At 34.6% G+C, this 13,887-nt stretch overlaps 2 protein-coding genes across 4 annotated transcripts; both read right to left on the bottom strand.

Annotated features, from left to right (window-relative positions):
* Window positions 1-875: 875 nt before the first annotated feature.
* Window positions 876-2,664, bottom strand: LOC104879615 (tropinone reductase homolog At2g29150). Of its 2 annotated transcripts, none has more exons than XM_059737474.1 (3): window positions 1,915-2,664; window positions 1,405-1,816; window positions 876-1,273 (listed from the first exon to the last, which is right to left on the bottom strand). In XM_059737474.1, exons 1-2 carry the CDS (start codon window positions 2,251-2,253, stop codon window positions 1,526-1,528), a joined length of 630 nt encoding a protein of 209 aa, XP_059593457.1. In that variant the 5' UTR covers window positions 2,254-2,664; the 3' UTR covers window positions 876-1,273; window positions 1,405-1,525. The 2 variants fall into 2 exon arrangements, with proteins under 2 accessions (XP_059593457.1, XP_059593458.1); XM_059737475.1 differs by having other exon boundaries at window positions 984-1,281.
* Window positions 2,665-10,862: 8,198 nt separating this feature from the next.
* On the bottom strand, window positions 10,863-13,441 carry LOC100262098 (tropinone reductase homolog At5g06060). Of its 2 annotated transcripts, none has more exons than XM_003632138.4 (6): window positions 13,336-13,441; window positions 12,492-12,613; window positions 12,200-12,407; window positions 11,881-12,097; window positions 11,392-11,498; window positions 10,863-11,267 (listed from the first exon to the last, which is right to left on the bottom strand). In XM_003632138.4, exons 2-6 carry the CDS (start codon window positions 12,581-12,583, stop codon window positions 11,079-11,081), a joined length of 813 nt encoding a protein of 270 aa, XP_003632186.1. In that variant the 5' UTR covers window positions 12,584-12,613; window positions 13,336-13,441; the 3' UTR covers window positions 10,863-11,078. The 2 variants fall into 2 exon arrangements, with proteins under 2 accessions (XP_003632186.1, XP_019076096.1); XM_019220551.2 differs by lacking the exon at window positions 13,336-13,441 and adding an exon at window positions 13,047-13,314.
* Window positions 13,442-13,887: the final 446 nt, after the last annotated feature.

Below are 13,887 nucleotides of genomic sequence, written 5' to 3'. Positions count from 1 at the left end.
TCAATAGTCATTTCAAGTTCACAGTTTTGGTCCTCAAGCATGCGCACTCCAACACTTCCTGAAATCTTCATCACATTTGGTCGTCGTCGTAGCATCTACGCAACCTCATAATCGCTATCAGATTAATGGAAAGGGATGAATTTGAATATGTGCGCTGATATATGGAAAAAGATTCACACATCACATCATTCTTTGTTGATTTTCAAATGAAATTGCCAAACAAAATTAATTCATTTGGTGGAATTCAATCATTATTTTTTTTCAATCTCCACATGTAAGCATGAGCTCCTCATAATTATTTGACAAGGATGGTGGGTAAATGTAGGGTCTTTGAAACCAAAGCTGGCTGGTTCTCAAAAAAATATATAATATATATATCTATATCTATATCTATATATATATATATATATATATAAAGAAAAAGTAAAAAAGAAATGAAAAAAAAATAAAAAATAAAAATAGATTTAAAGCAGTAAATCATTTTTATATATCATTTTAAATTAATTTAACTTATTTCAAATTTTTATTACAAATATATAAATTTTTAATTAATTTTTTATTAAAATTGTTTCTCCCTCGGACTCGTTTACACTATCCTTTAATCCCATGGTAGCTACTATTATTGAACAAATTCCTTAAGTTCCTCATTAAATAGCCACATACTATGTTTGCATCTTCAAGGTTTTAGCGTCTAATTATCCAAGTATATCTTCCTCTAATATTGATATTTTTCTATCATTTTATTTTATTTTTATATCTTTTATTCTTATTTTATCAATTTTAAACCATATTTTTTTTATTCATTTTTCCAATATAAATTATACAAAGAATATGAGAGAATATCAAGAATTAAAAAAAAAAAATGCATGAAGATTGTAAAAAATATATGAATATTTTGAGAGTGTAAGAAGAATATGACAGAATACAAAAAAAATGTCCATGATCCGCACATGAACACACGTGTGCACGTACACCTACATAAATATATATATATATCTATATATATATATATATATAAATATGATAATGAAGAATATTAGAGTGAGTATGAAAAATATGAGAAAACAACAATTATATAAATGCTAGTTGTTTCTAGCATTGACTCGGATCGAAACCATTAACATTCATCCCACCATCAGCACAAATGGTCTGGCCAGTAATGTAAGATGATACTGGTAGGCAGAGGAATGCTACCAAGGATGACACCTCCTTTGGATCCCCCACTCGACCAAGCGGAGTTCTTCTTATTACCTCTTCCGTAAAGCTTTTCTCACTAAGAAACTGAAACCAAAATGATACAACCAAAAAAATAAAAGAAAACAAAACAGAAGATTGGTTTATTAATCAGTTTTCCCAATGAAAACAACAGCAACTTTTAAATGAGGTGAAGGGAATTAAACTCACAGGTTCTACCAGAGAAGTTTTGATGTACCGAGGGGCAACAGAGTTTGTCCTGATATTGTCTTGCGCCCACTCGCATGCCAAGTTCTTTGCAAGCTGATTCAGTGCCCCCGAAAGAAAAATTTTAAAGGTAAATATCTATCATCTTGTCCAACAACACAGGACCTGCAACATAAACCCGATGGTGGCATGAAGTACCTTTGGTTGCTCCATAGGCAGATAGATACTTGAGTGATACTACACCTGAAACACAAGACATGAGCACAATACTTCCCGCTCCTGAGGCCTTCAGAAGGGGATGCGCAAGTTGGCATAGATGATACACAGATTCAAAATTTACAGCCATGACCGTTGAGAACTCTTCAGCTGCGAACTCCACTGTCCGTCCCGGTTTGCCAGTTCCAGCGTTGTTGATCTAAATTCAAAGATTCAGTTAGGGTAACTCATCAATTATATTTAGTGAAAATGATTCTAAAATGGATGGGTCACATTTAACAAACTAGAGGAACTAACAAGGATATTCAGCTTCCCATTAAACTTAGAAGATACTGTCTCCATTAGCTTCTCTCTTTGGGCCCTAGAGGATACATCACAGACTGAGCCAGTGACTTCAAAACCTTTACCCTCCCAATCCCTTAAGTATTCATTAAGCCCAGTTTCTGTTCGAGAACATGTATGTATTCTTGCACCTAATCCAGTCAGTTCTTCCACAACAGCATGCCTGCAGAATTGATATAAAAACAAGGTGATAATTGGCAGAGACAGATCAAAGTTCATTCCACCCGTTACAAGGGCTGTCATTCCCTTGAGAGACCATCTATTATCTCCATTGCTGCAGCCAGTCTGTGCCATGCCTTCTGAGTTCTTCTCTACTCTACCACAACATAGAAAATGACATTAACCTTGAGAAAAAAAAAAGAGAGATAGAGAGAGAGATTCTAGGAAGCTGAAAATAAAAGAGACAAAACTGATCAATCCCAGTTGTCTTCTCGAACATCCAACTTTAGAAGTGTGGTTAATACTCACCGCAAGAGACGGTCTCTTGCGTCGAAAATGTCTGCCGTGAAAGCTGAGACAACTGATATGAATATGTAGAACTTAATCTATCTTCTTTCCATGGCACATTGTCCAAACTAATACTATATTTTCATCCGTGGGGCACAACCTTACCTGATTCATGATGCCATTTTGAATTTAGAAAGGACCCGGCACACCCTCCATCTTTTAATTTGAATTATATATCAAACAAACTAATTTTGATCTTGAAGAACATGAATATTACCAAGGCAAAGGATATTTCAGGTTGGGAAAAAGTTATTTATTTTAAGACTTTAGGAAGCCTTAACTTATTGTATTAAGTTATGTTATTAATTATATTTTATGTATTTGAAAACTTAAATTAATCTTCTAAGTCATTTCAAGTTCACAGTTTTCATCCTCAAGCATGCGCACTCCAACATGTTGGAAATCAAGCCAGCATCCTCTGTTTACTTCCCTAATTAGTGTAATGTACAGCCTTTATTATAATTGATTTAGGAGTAATTCTAGCAAGGTAGTTTATTCACTTTCCATGTAAGAGTAGTTTATTCACTTCCCATGTAAGAGTTTATTCACTTTCCATGTAAGGGAAATTCCCTTCCGGAATTGTCTCATATCCGTAGGCTATTTATTTATGCTTTCATTCATTGTAAAGGAAGGTATCACAGAATGAATTGAGGTGTTCCTCCATATTTTGTTTTCAAATTCTTCATATTTTTCTTCAAATTCTTCATGGTATCAGAGCAGGTTTAATCCTGTCTCATCGTCTTCATCTTTAGTCAGTTTTTTTTTACTCAATTCTATTCTTCTAATTTATGCCTAAATACGGTCCAGCCTTTGGAATGGCTACCAACTCATCATCCTCTACTTCTGATATCATCATCTCATCGTCTTCATCCTCTCATCAGATGGAGATGCTTCAGAAACTACTGTCTCCTCTTTTGTCAGTACAGTCACAAACTGGCTCATCTTCCAACCAGGTCATTGGTTCCGGAACCTTGGCTCACAAAGGTAATTTTTTGAGTGCCTTCACTGCTGGTAAGAAACGTAAAAAACCTTGGATAGTGGACTCAGGAGCATCTGATCATATGACGGGAGATGCGACAATTTTTGATACATATAGCTCATGTCCAAATAATTTAACAGTTCGAATAGCAGATGGTTCACTATCAAAGGTTGCCGGAACAGGTTCAGTTGTGCTATCAAGGGATCTTACTCTCAACTCTGTTCTCCTTGTTCCTAACTTGGACTGTAATCTATTGTCAATTAGTAAACTCACTAAGGAAAAGAGGTGTATTACTAATTTTTCCTCCACTCACTGTGAATTTCAGGATTTGGATTCGGGGAAGACGATTGGCAATGCTGAGGAATGCTCTGGACTCTACATCCTTAAGGAGCGCCACGATCCACAAGAACAACCTCAAATGACAGTTGGTAGTAATTCTTTTTTGGTTTCATGTCAAAATAACGATAGTGCAATTAGGTTGTGGCACTATCGCTTAGGTCATCCAAATGTTATGTATCTCAAGCATTTATTTCCTTCATTATTTAATAAAAATCCAAAATCCTTTGAGTGTGAAATCTGTCAATTATCAAAGCAAGTCCGGTCTCATTTTCCCATTCAACCCTATAAAGAGTCTAGTCCATTCTCAATGATTCATAGCAATATCTGGGGTCCATCAAGAATAAAAAATGTAACTGGTACTAGGTGGTTTGTCTCATTCATAGATGATCACACTAGATTAACTTGGGTATTCCTCATGAAAGAAAAATCTGAAACGAGTCAAATTTTCAAAAATTTTAAAAATATGATTCAGACTCAATTCCAGTCAAAAATACAAATTCTAAAGTCTGATAATGCTAGGGATTATTTCAACTCCATTCTAGGAGAATTTCTAGCACAAGAAGGGATAGTTCACTTAAATTCATGTGTTGATACCCCACAACAAAACGGAATCGCTGAAAGGAAAAATAGGCATTTGTTAGAGGTGGCTAGATCACTAATGTTCTCCATGAATGTTCCAAAATTATTCTGGGGGCAAGCTGTCCTTATGGCAGCCTACCTCATCAATAGGATGCCGTCTAGGGTACTAAAATTCCAAACACCTTGTCAAACACTCCTAAAATCCTTTCCGACTACTCGTCTCATCTCCACCGTCCCACCTAAAATTTTCGGGTGCTCTATCTTTGTTCATATCAATCAACAACATAGAAGTAAACTTGATCCTAGGTCACTCAAGTGCATCTTTCTTGGGTATTCTTCAAATCAAAAAGGGTATAAGTGTTACTCTCCGGTCACAAGAAAATTCTAAAATTCAATGGATGTCACCTTTTTTGAAACCCAGCCTTACTATCCCAAAAACGATATTCAGGGGGAGAATTCAACTCAGGAATATCAATTTTGGGATCTTGAGTCATTCAGTGAGTCACCCATCACCACTGAAAATCACATTCCTCCAGAGTCATTTAATCAACCCGAGTCCATTGTTGACTTGTGGGATAAGGAGCACATCCAAGAGGAAACGGAGGAAAGATCACTTTCTCAACAAACCCATGAGGCAGAACCGGGTCCTAATCCAAGCAAACTTCCAGGTAACAACGCTCCTGATGGTACTGTTGATTCCGAGTTAGAAAATGATATTCTTAATATGCCCATAGCTTGGAGGAAAGGAGTTAGATCATGCACTCAGCATCCCATTGGAAATTTTATTTCTTATGATAAGCTATCACCTACGTTTCATGCATTCACTTCTAGCATCACAGAGATACAAGTTCCTCAGAATATTCAGGAAGCTTTCAAGTATCCTAAGTGGAAGGCGGCAGTCGATGAGGAAGTTCGGGCGCTGGAAAAGAATGGTACGTGGGAAATTACTGACCTCCCAAGAGGTAAGAAACCAGTTGGGTGTAAGTGGATTTTCACAGTAAAGTACAAGGCAGATGGTAATGTGGACAGGTATAAGGCTCGGTTGGTTGCCAAAGGATTCACCCAATCTTATGGCATTGACTATCAAGAAACTTTTGCTCCAGTTGCCAAGCTCAATACTGTTCGTGTACTTTTATCCTTGGCAGCTAATCTCGATTGGTCGCTTCACCAACTTGATGTGAAGAATGTCTTCCTCAATGGTGACTTAGAGGAAGAAGTTTACATGGACATTCCTGCTGGACTTGAGACGACATCAAATTTCAACAAGGTTTGCAGACTCCGAAAATCCTTGTATGGTCTCAAACAATCTCCCAGGGCCTGGTTTGAACGGTTCACTAAGGTAGTGAAAGGGTACGGATTCGTTCAATGTCAATCCGATCACACATTATTTGTGAAACACTTCCCAGAAGGGAAACTGGCAATTATCATTGTATATGTGGACGACATAATTTTGACAGGTGATCATGAAGAGAAAATTGACTTACTTAAAAAATTACTGACAAAGGAATTTGAGATCAAGGATCTTGGAAACCTCAAGTACTTTCTCGGAATGGAGATTGCTAGGTCAAAGAAAGGTATAGCAGTCTCACAACGCAAATACGTTCTGGACTTATTGAATGAAACAGGAATGCTAGGATGCAAGCCGGCAGAAACACCTATGGATACAACTGTCAAACTGGAAGAAAGTGATGGAAGTGCGCCAGTTGATAAAGGAAGATATCAACGTCTTGTGGGGAAACTCATCTATCTTTCTCATACAAGGCCAGACATCGGCTTCTCCGTTAGTGTGGTAAGTCAATTCATGAATAATCCAACCGAAAAACACATGATTGCTGTGATCAGAATATTGAGATACCTCAAGATGACACCGGGAAAGGGTCTCTTCTTTCAAAGAACAACAAATAAAGAGATAGAGATTTTTTCAGATGCAGATTGGGCAGGTTTAGTGACTGATCGGAGATCAACTTCAGGCTATTGTTCATTTGTCTGAGGGAACTTGGTTACATGGCGAAGCAAGAAACAGTCAGTGGTAGCCCGTAGCAGTGCTGAGGCAGAATTTCGTGCTATGGCACAAGGTATCTGCGAGGGAATCTGGTTGAACAGGCTGTTAGAAGAATTACGGGTTCCATTGAAGCATCCCATGGTGTTATACTGCGACAATCAAGCTGCCATCAGTATCGCTAAGAATCCGGTTCATCATGATCGAACTAAGCACGTGGAGATAGATCGACACTTTATCAAGGAAAAGATTGAAGAAGGAGTTTTCAAAGTCAGCTACACTCCGACAAACTGTCAAACGGCTGACATTCTCACAAAAGCTCTTGCTCGAGTTAACTTCGAAGATCTGACAGAAAAACTTGGAATGATCAACATCTACAATGCGGCTTGAGGGGGAGTGTTGGAAATCAAGCCAGCATCCTCTGTTTACTTCCCTAATTAGTGTAATGTACAGCCTTTATTATAATTGATTTAGGAGTAATTCTAGCAAGGTAGTTTATTCACTTTCCATGTAAGAGTAGTTTATATATTTAGGAGTAATTCTAGCAAGGTAGTTTATTCACTTTCCATGTAAGAGTAGTTTATTCACTTCCCATGTAAGAGTTTATTCACTTTCCATGTAAGGGAAATTCCATTCCGGAATTGTCTCATATCCGTAGGCTATTTATTTATGCTTTCATTCATTGTAAAGGAAGGTATCACAGAATGAATTGAGGTGTTCCTCCATATTTTGTTTCAAATTCTTCATATTTTTCTTCAAATTCTTCACAACACTTCCTGAAATCTTCATCACATTTGGTCGTTGTTGTAGCATCTACGCAACCTCATAATCGCTATCAGATTAATGGAAAGGGCTGAATTTGAATATGTGCGCTGATATATGGAAAAAGATTCACACCTCACATCATTCTTTGTTGATTTTCAAATGAAATTGCCAAACAAAATTAATTCATTTGGTGGAATTCATTCATTATTTTTTTCAATCTCCACGTGTAAGTATGACTTCCTCATAATTATTTAACAAGGATGATGGGTAAATGTAGGGTCTTTGAAACCAAAGCTGTCTGGTTCTAAAAAAAAGTATATAATATATATATATATATATATATCAAGTAGGGGAACTCAAATTGTAGGAAGTTCGACAAAGTATGTGGAATATCATGGATAGGAACCTTAGAGACTAGAGGAACTTACAAGGATATACAGCTTCCCATTGAACACAGAAGAGACAGTCTCCATTAGCTTCTCCCTTTGGGCCCGAGAGGATACATCACACACTGAACCACTCACTCCAAACCTTTAGCTTTCCAATCCTTTAAGCATTCATTGAGCTCGCTTTCTTTTCGAGAACACGTGTGTATGGTTGCTCCTAATCCAGCCAGTTCCTCCACAATTGCATGCCTGCAGAATTGATACATACGTTTATATATAGGAAGGTGTAGTCCAAACCCAAAGACGTAAAAACAGGTAACACCAACCCAATTCCTTTAGTTCCACCGGTTACAAGAGCAGTCATTCCCTTGAGAAACCATCTACTATCTCCAGAGCTGCACCCACATGTCTGAGCCATGTCTCCTCCTCTGCTCTACGACTCCTTGAAAGCTAAGTGTTTCTTCTCCTTCTACTTCTCATCTTCATCTAGTATCCATAATTTATAACAGGAGCAAGAAACAGCGATGGATCGATAGCATTTTATGTTGTCTTCTTGTGGACTCTGATTTCATGACATAGGCAATGGTATCTGAATCTCTATATGTAGAATAGCGAGGTTTTTCTCTACTCATATATCTGTCGTCGTGTCACCAGATATTTATAGTAACAATATTACTCGCTAAATTTACCATATTTTTTTATTTTTTATGCTCTTAGTGAAATATTTATAATTATATCACTCCTTATTTTTACTATAATGTTATCATCACTGAATTTAGAATAATCTCATTTTGCTATATTTATAAAAATATAATCTTAATATCATATTGTTATTTTATTTTTTTTAATATTAAATATTAGTAATAAATACCCACATAATAATCTCATTAATCATATTTAAAATTTTAAAATCTTTATTAATTACTTTTTTACAAATATAAATATTTTAATAAATTTAAAAATTATGTTTTTAATATTTTCTATTTGAAATTTGAAAATTTGGATGAATAAGGTGTCTTGTTGTTATTATGTAGTTTAGTATTTGCACTCCAATATTTCTATATAATTTACGACGGATATCAAAATATTAAATTGATATAATTAAATTATTACAAATTATAAAATATAATTTTATCTAGAATAAAAATTTTATTATAATTTTGTATAAATTATGGAAAAACAAAAAATATGTTTTCGATTAACTTCTAACATAAAAATGATAAAAATAGACTACTTATTATTATTTTATACATAGATGATTTTTTTTATTCATATATATATATATATATATATATATATATATATATATGTGTGTGTGTGTATATGTATTTATCTTTTAAATTTAATTATGAATTTGCAATATTTTCAATCCCTCAAATGATATATATGGGGTATAAATCAATAAAATCATATTATTAACATCTTATAATAAAAACAAATTAAGAGACACCAAGTATAGTAAGCAACATGAAAGGAAAAGTCACATTACGTATTTTAGTTTCTCTTTCCTTCTGTCTGTTGTCTCTTGTTATTGTGGTGGCAAATTGGGAATCATTCATTTAACCTCTTTGATAAATTAAATTAAATCAAGACTGATAACCCATTAACACGATAAAAATATATTCAACTTGTTGAGCTATGTAGGCTTAAAAATAAAAGAAGGATTAAATTACTATAAAATTTGTCACTAAAGTTATAACCCTATAGTTCAATAAAATTTGGATTTCATAAGTCATGAATTCTACACATTGAACATGCGATATACGATTTTAAAAATAACACACGGTAAAATTTGAACGGTTTCAAAATCTAGTCTTATAAAATAAAATAAAATAATTAAAGTTAAAAAGGAATTAGAGAGAAATATTTTCTTATTGATAGATTTCTCAAATAGGAGAAACAAATTGGGAAATTGAAGTCAAAAGGGACTTAGAAAAAACATTTGATTGTTGGCAAATTTCTTAAATGAGGCTGAAAAGTTATTGAAATTAAGAAATCAAATTCTTTAAATTAAGTAATCAAATATCATATATTTCAAATTTAATTCCCTAATTTCATATATAAATAAGGGTGACCTCCTTAGTGTTTTATAGGACATCTTTATAATTGAAAAAGTGTTTTAAATTTTTAATATTTTTTAAATATCTATAAAATTAATAAATTTATATGAATTAATTAATAAGTTATAAATTGGTTATGTCAATCATAAATTAGTTCTCATAATCATATCATAGATGTGTTTTGATATGAATAAATAAATGGGTTAAATGAGTTGAATAGTCACATTCCAATATCATTGGTTTAATAAATGTGTTTACACAATTATAACATAAATATGATTATACTTAACCCAAAACTACTAAAATCCATGTAATTTTTTAGTCGTTTTATTATATTAGTATCAAAATTGTTATCCCTACTTGCTATATGTAATTTTTATGTGATTGAATCTTAATTATTTTCATATATTTAACCTTTGAGCAAATATTATTCATTATACATATCCCACATGGATTAAGGAGAAATTTTTTTGATACTATAGATGGTGAGCTTAGCTTAAAATATATTGACAAATTTTAAAATAGGTCGGAAGGTTTATTAGGATTACAAATGAGTGAGGAAATTGTTACAAATGGTGGAGAAGCACAGAAAGGTATAAGAAGATGAATATATGTTGGAATCATTTCCTTGAAATTCATTTGAAGCCATTTGAGTTTTTAAAGCGCACTCACATATTTGCCATTCTCAAAGACATATTTTGATGCACATCATTTTTACTTATTCTAACAACCAAACTTTGTGCAACCCTAATATTTTTGCAAGACATTCTTTTTTTTTTCTTTTTTTCTTTTTTATTTAGGGATCAAATATAGAATGTATAACTTTTTTTCGTTGCAATAAAAAAAAATCATGGAGGATATCATGTCTATACATATTGACTAAGTTTAGAAGTTCTAACAAGTTTTGAAAATTAGGATACGACGATGAAGATTGATCTATGAAATGCATTTGAACGACATTAGAGTCCGATTAGTTTTTCCATATCCATGCATGATCATTGTAATGAAAATGAAGAAATACTTGAGAATTGTATTATGAAAAGTTGGTCTAATTTAGCAAAGCAAATGGTCAAAAGTAGAAAGTGTTCGCATATTTCCGATCCTACTACAATTAAGTTACAAAAAAACGAAAGAACAACAAAGGATTGGATATATATTTCAATGGTATTGAGATTAAAGATGTATGATTTATGTATGGAATTAAAATCCTTATAAAAACACCCTTCACAAGAATCTCATCAAATAATAAGAAACTTTTTGAAAAATTAAAATTTGAACCCAAATAAAAATTAGCAAACTTTCCAAACATTATTATAAGCATCATGCAGCAAGGTTTTCAAGGGAACCCCACACCAAAAAAACTAAAGACTTTGGCATGACAAGCAGATTATTCAGGAAAAAGAAAGGATCCAGGCATGGAAGCAGTAGAGGAAGCTAAGATGTTTGAAAGAGTCTCCATACATGCCAGCCAAATTAGGGCTATAATACCATCACATATGATGTTCCTAGAGCAGGTTTGACTCAAAACCATTAACAGTCATGCCACCATCAACACAAATAATCTGTCCAGTAATGTAAGATGATGCCGGTAGGCAGAGGAATGCTACCAAAGATGACACCTCCTTTGGATCTCCCACACGACGAAGTGGAGCTCGATTTATCACCTCTTCCAGAAAGGCTTGGTTAGTGAGCATCTGGAACCCAGAGAATGTAAACGACAGAGAAGGAAGGACGAGTCAATTATTCTATTTTCCCAGACCAAGAAAAAAAGAAGGGAATTCGAGCAACTAAATGATGTGAAGGGAAATTAGAAATTACCTGCTCCACCATTGGAGTTTTGATGTACCAAGGAGCTACAGCATTACTTCTAATATTGTCTTTCGCCCACTCGCATGCCAAATTCTTTGTAAGTTGATTCATTGCTCCTGAAAAATCACAAAATGATAATGACAGATGGTCAATCCAAGGACTTGCTGTTCAGTTGTGTGGAGCCTTGCTAATTACAATATACACTTTTCCTGGTGACTGAGAATCAATCAAAGGGATATTATAGTTATTTTGTACATGCATGGTGACTGTTTTCTCTGTGGAAAATCAGAGATGAGATAATTATTGTAAGACCTGAGATCGTTCTGTAGGTTTTTTTTTTTTTCATAATGAAAATCTACAATGGCAAAATGGATGTAGCTCTCCCTTTAGAAGAGAACCGCTATAAATTCTATATGTTTCTCTTGTTCAGTATTGCTCTGGTAAATAGGAATTTACTCCTAGCACTTGGAATATACCATGGATCATGTGATGAAATACCTTTGGTTACTGAATAAGCAGAGATATTCTTGTGTGCCACTATGCCGGAAACAGAGGAGATGAATACAATGCTTCCGGCTCCTGATGCCTTTAAAAGGGGGTGTGCGATTTGGGACAGATGGTACACAGATTCAAAATTTGTGGCCATGATTGTTGAGAACTCTTCAGCTGTGACCTCTATTGTTGGTTTCTGAATACTTATAGCAGCATTGTTGATCTGAATCCAACAAAAATTCAAGCAGGGGAACTCAATTGTAATAAGTTCAACAAATTATGTATAAGATCACAGGTTGGAACTTTACAGGCTAGAGGAACTTACAAGGATATTCAACTTCCCATTGAACACAGAAGAGATAGTCTGCATTAGCTTCTCCCTTTGGGCCCGAGAGGATACATCACACACTGAACCACTCACTCCAAAACCTTTAGCTTTCCAATCCTTCAAGCATTCATTGAGCTCGGTTTCTTTTCTAGAACATGTGTGTATGGTTGCTCCTAGTCCAGCCAGTTCTTCCACAATTGCATGCCTGCATAATTGATACATACATTTATATATGGGAAGGAAGGTGTAGTCCAAACCAAAGACATAGAATACAGGTAACATCACAAACCCAATTCCTTTAGTTCCACCAGTTACGAGAGCAGTCATTCCCTTGAGAGACCATCTACTATCTCCAGAGCTGCATCCAGATGTCTGAGCCATTCCTCCTTCTCTAATCTACCACTCTTTCAACTGAAAATTGGACAGAAACAACATAGCAAATGGCATAACAGGGACTTCTTACAACTTGAAAACAAAAGACACAGAACTGATAACAGTCCCAATGGCCTCCTCAAACCTCTCTTGCCCCCCCACCCCCTTTTTTTTTCTCAGAATTCTTGAAGAAACAACCATCCTTTTTATTCCCATTGCAGTTTGTATATATATATATATATATATATCAAAATCTGGAGAAATCAATGCATTGAAGGCTGAGAATAGTGACATGAATCTACATAAATTAAACTCATCCTACCCCAAGTCCAAAACTACATAGTACAAAATTATATTACATTTTCTGTATTACTGATTACCCAATACCTATAACACTCGGAATATGCTGCAAAAATAGTTAAATGGAATGAAACAATCCAAACACTCCGAGAGAAAAAAAGAGAATCTGTACCCTCATGAAAGAGAGCCAAAAATAGAGGAGGAAGAAAACCCCTAAATTAATTTTCATTCCCCTCGCACAGTTCAGTTCAGCATAACGCCTTCCCCTAAAATGGACAACAACATTTCATTCTAATATATGGGAAAAAAAAAAAGGAAAGAAAAATTGGTGGCTTTTGACTAACACCAAGCCCACTGATAAATATTGATGGATACCCAAAACGAATCAGTGAGGACAGAGATGAAAAAAGGAAAATAAAAATGGATCTGCCCACACTTTTGGAGCAAGAATGACATCCTACCATATGCTACACCACCACAACACACTGCAGTATCGGTGAAAGCTGAGTGCTCCTCCTTCTCCTCCTTCTCCTCCTTCGTCTCATCTCTATCCATACTTTATGACAGAAGTAGGAAACAGGGATTAAAAGTATTTTATTTTGTTTTGTTGTTTACTCCGATTTCATGAAATATTTCCAATACTTTCCATTTTCTATGTTTACAATGCTGTCTTCCTTTTCTTTTTTGGTTGTCTTCTTCTTCTCCCTCTCTCTCTCTCTCTCTCCTCTTCTTTAATCTGTCCTCATTCCATGAGATATTTATAATAATTTCATGCACTCGTCAGCAGTATCGACCCGCGAGAGGCAGTGCATATATTATAATTGAAAATTGAATAAAATTTTAATTGTTTTAAAATAGATGTATAAAATTTAATATGAAAATCAATTTTTAATATAAAAAGTATTATCGTTTTTATGCCTCTGAGCTGGCTCCATCTTTCATGCCCAAGTTGCCCATTCATGTCTCCAGCTTAGCATCCTCAACATCATTTCAACCTCTATATCAATCAAACC

This window comes from Vitis vinifera, chromosome 6 (genome assembly GCF_030704535.1).
Source record: "Vitis vinifera cultivar Pinot Noir 40024 chromosome 6, ASM3070453v1".
NCBI classification, from domain to species: domain Eukaryota; kingdom Viridiplantae; phylum Streptophyta; class Magnoliopsida; order Vitales; family Vitaceae; genus Vitis; species Vitis vinifera.
This window is presented reverse-complemented; position numbering and strand designations above follow the sequence as displayed.

Excerpts from the sequence above, each read along its gene's own strand:
- LOC104879615 (XM_059737474.1), bottom strand. The coding sequence starts at position 2,253 with ATGGCACAGACTGGCTGCAGCAATGGAGATAATAGATGGTCTCTCAAG. Across the intron at positions 1,817-1,914 it reads ATGGGAAGCTGAATATCCTT|ATCAACAACGCTGGAACTGG; the intron begins GTTAGTTCCTCT and ends CTTTGAATTTAG.
- LOC100262098 (XM_003632138.4), bottom strand. The coding sequence starts at position 12,583 with ATGGCTCAGACATCTGGATGCAGCTCTGGAGATAGTAGATGGTCTCTC. Across the intron at positions 12,408-12,491 it reads GGTGGAACTAAAGGAATTGG|GCATGCAATTGTGGAAGAAC; the intron begins GTTTGTGATGTT and ends TCAATTATGCAG. Across the intron at positions 12,098-12,199 it reads ATGGGAAGTTGAATATCCTT|ATCAACAATGCTGCTATAAG; the intron begins GTAAGTTCCTCT and ends TGTTGGATTCAG.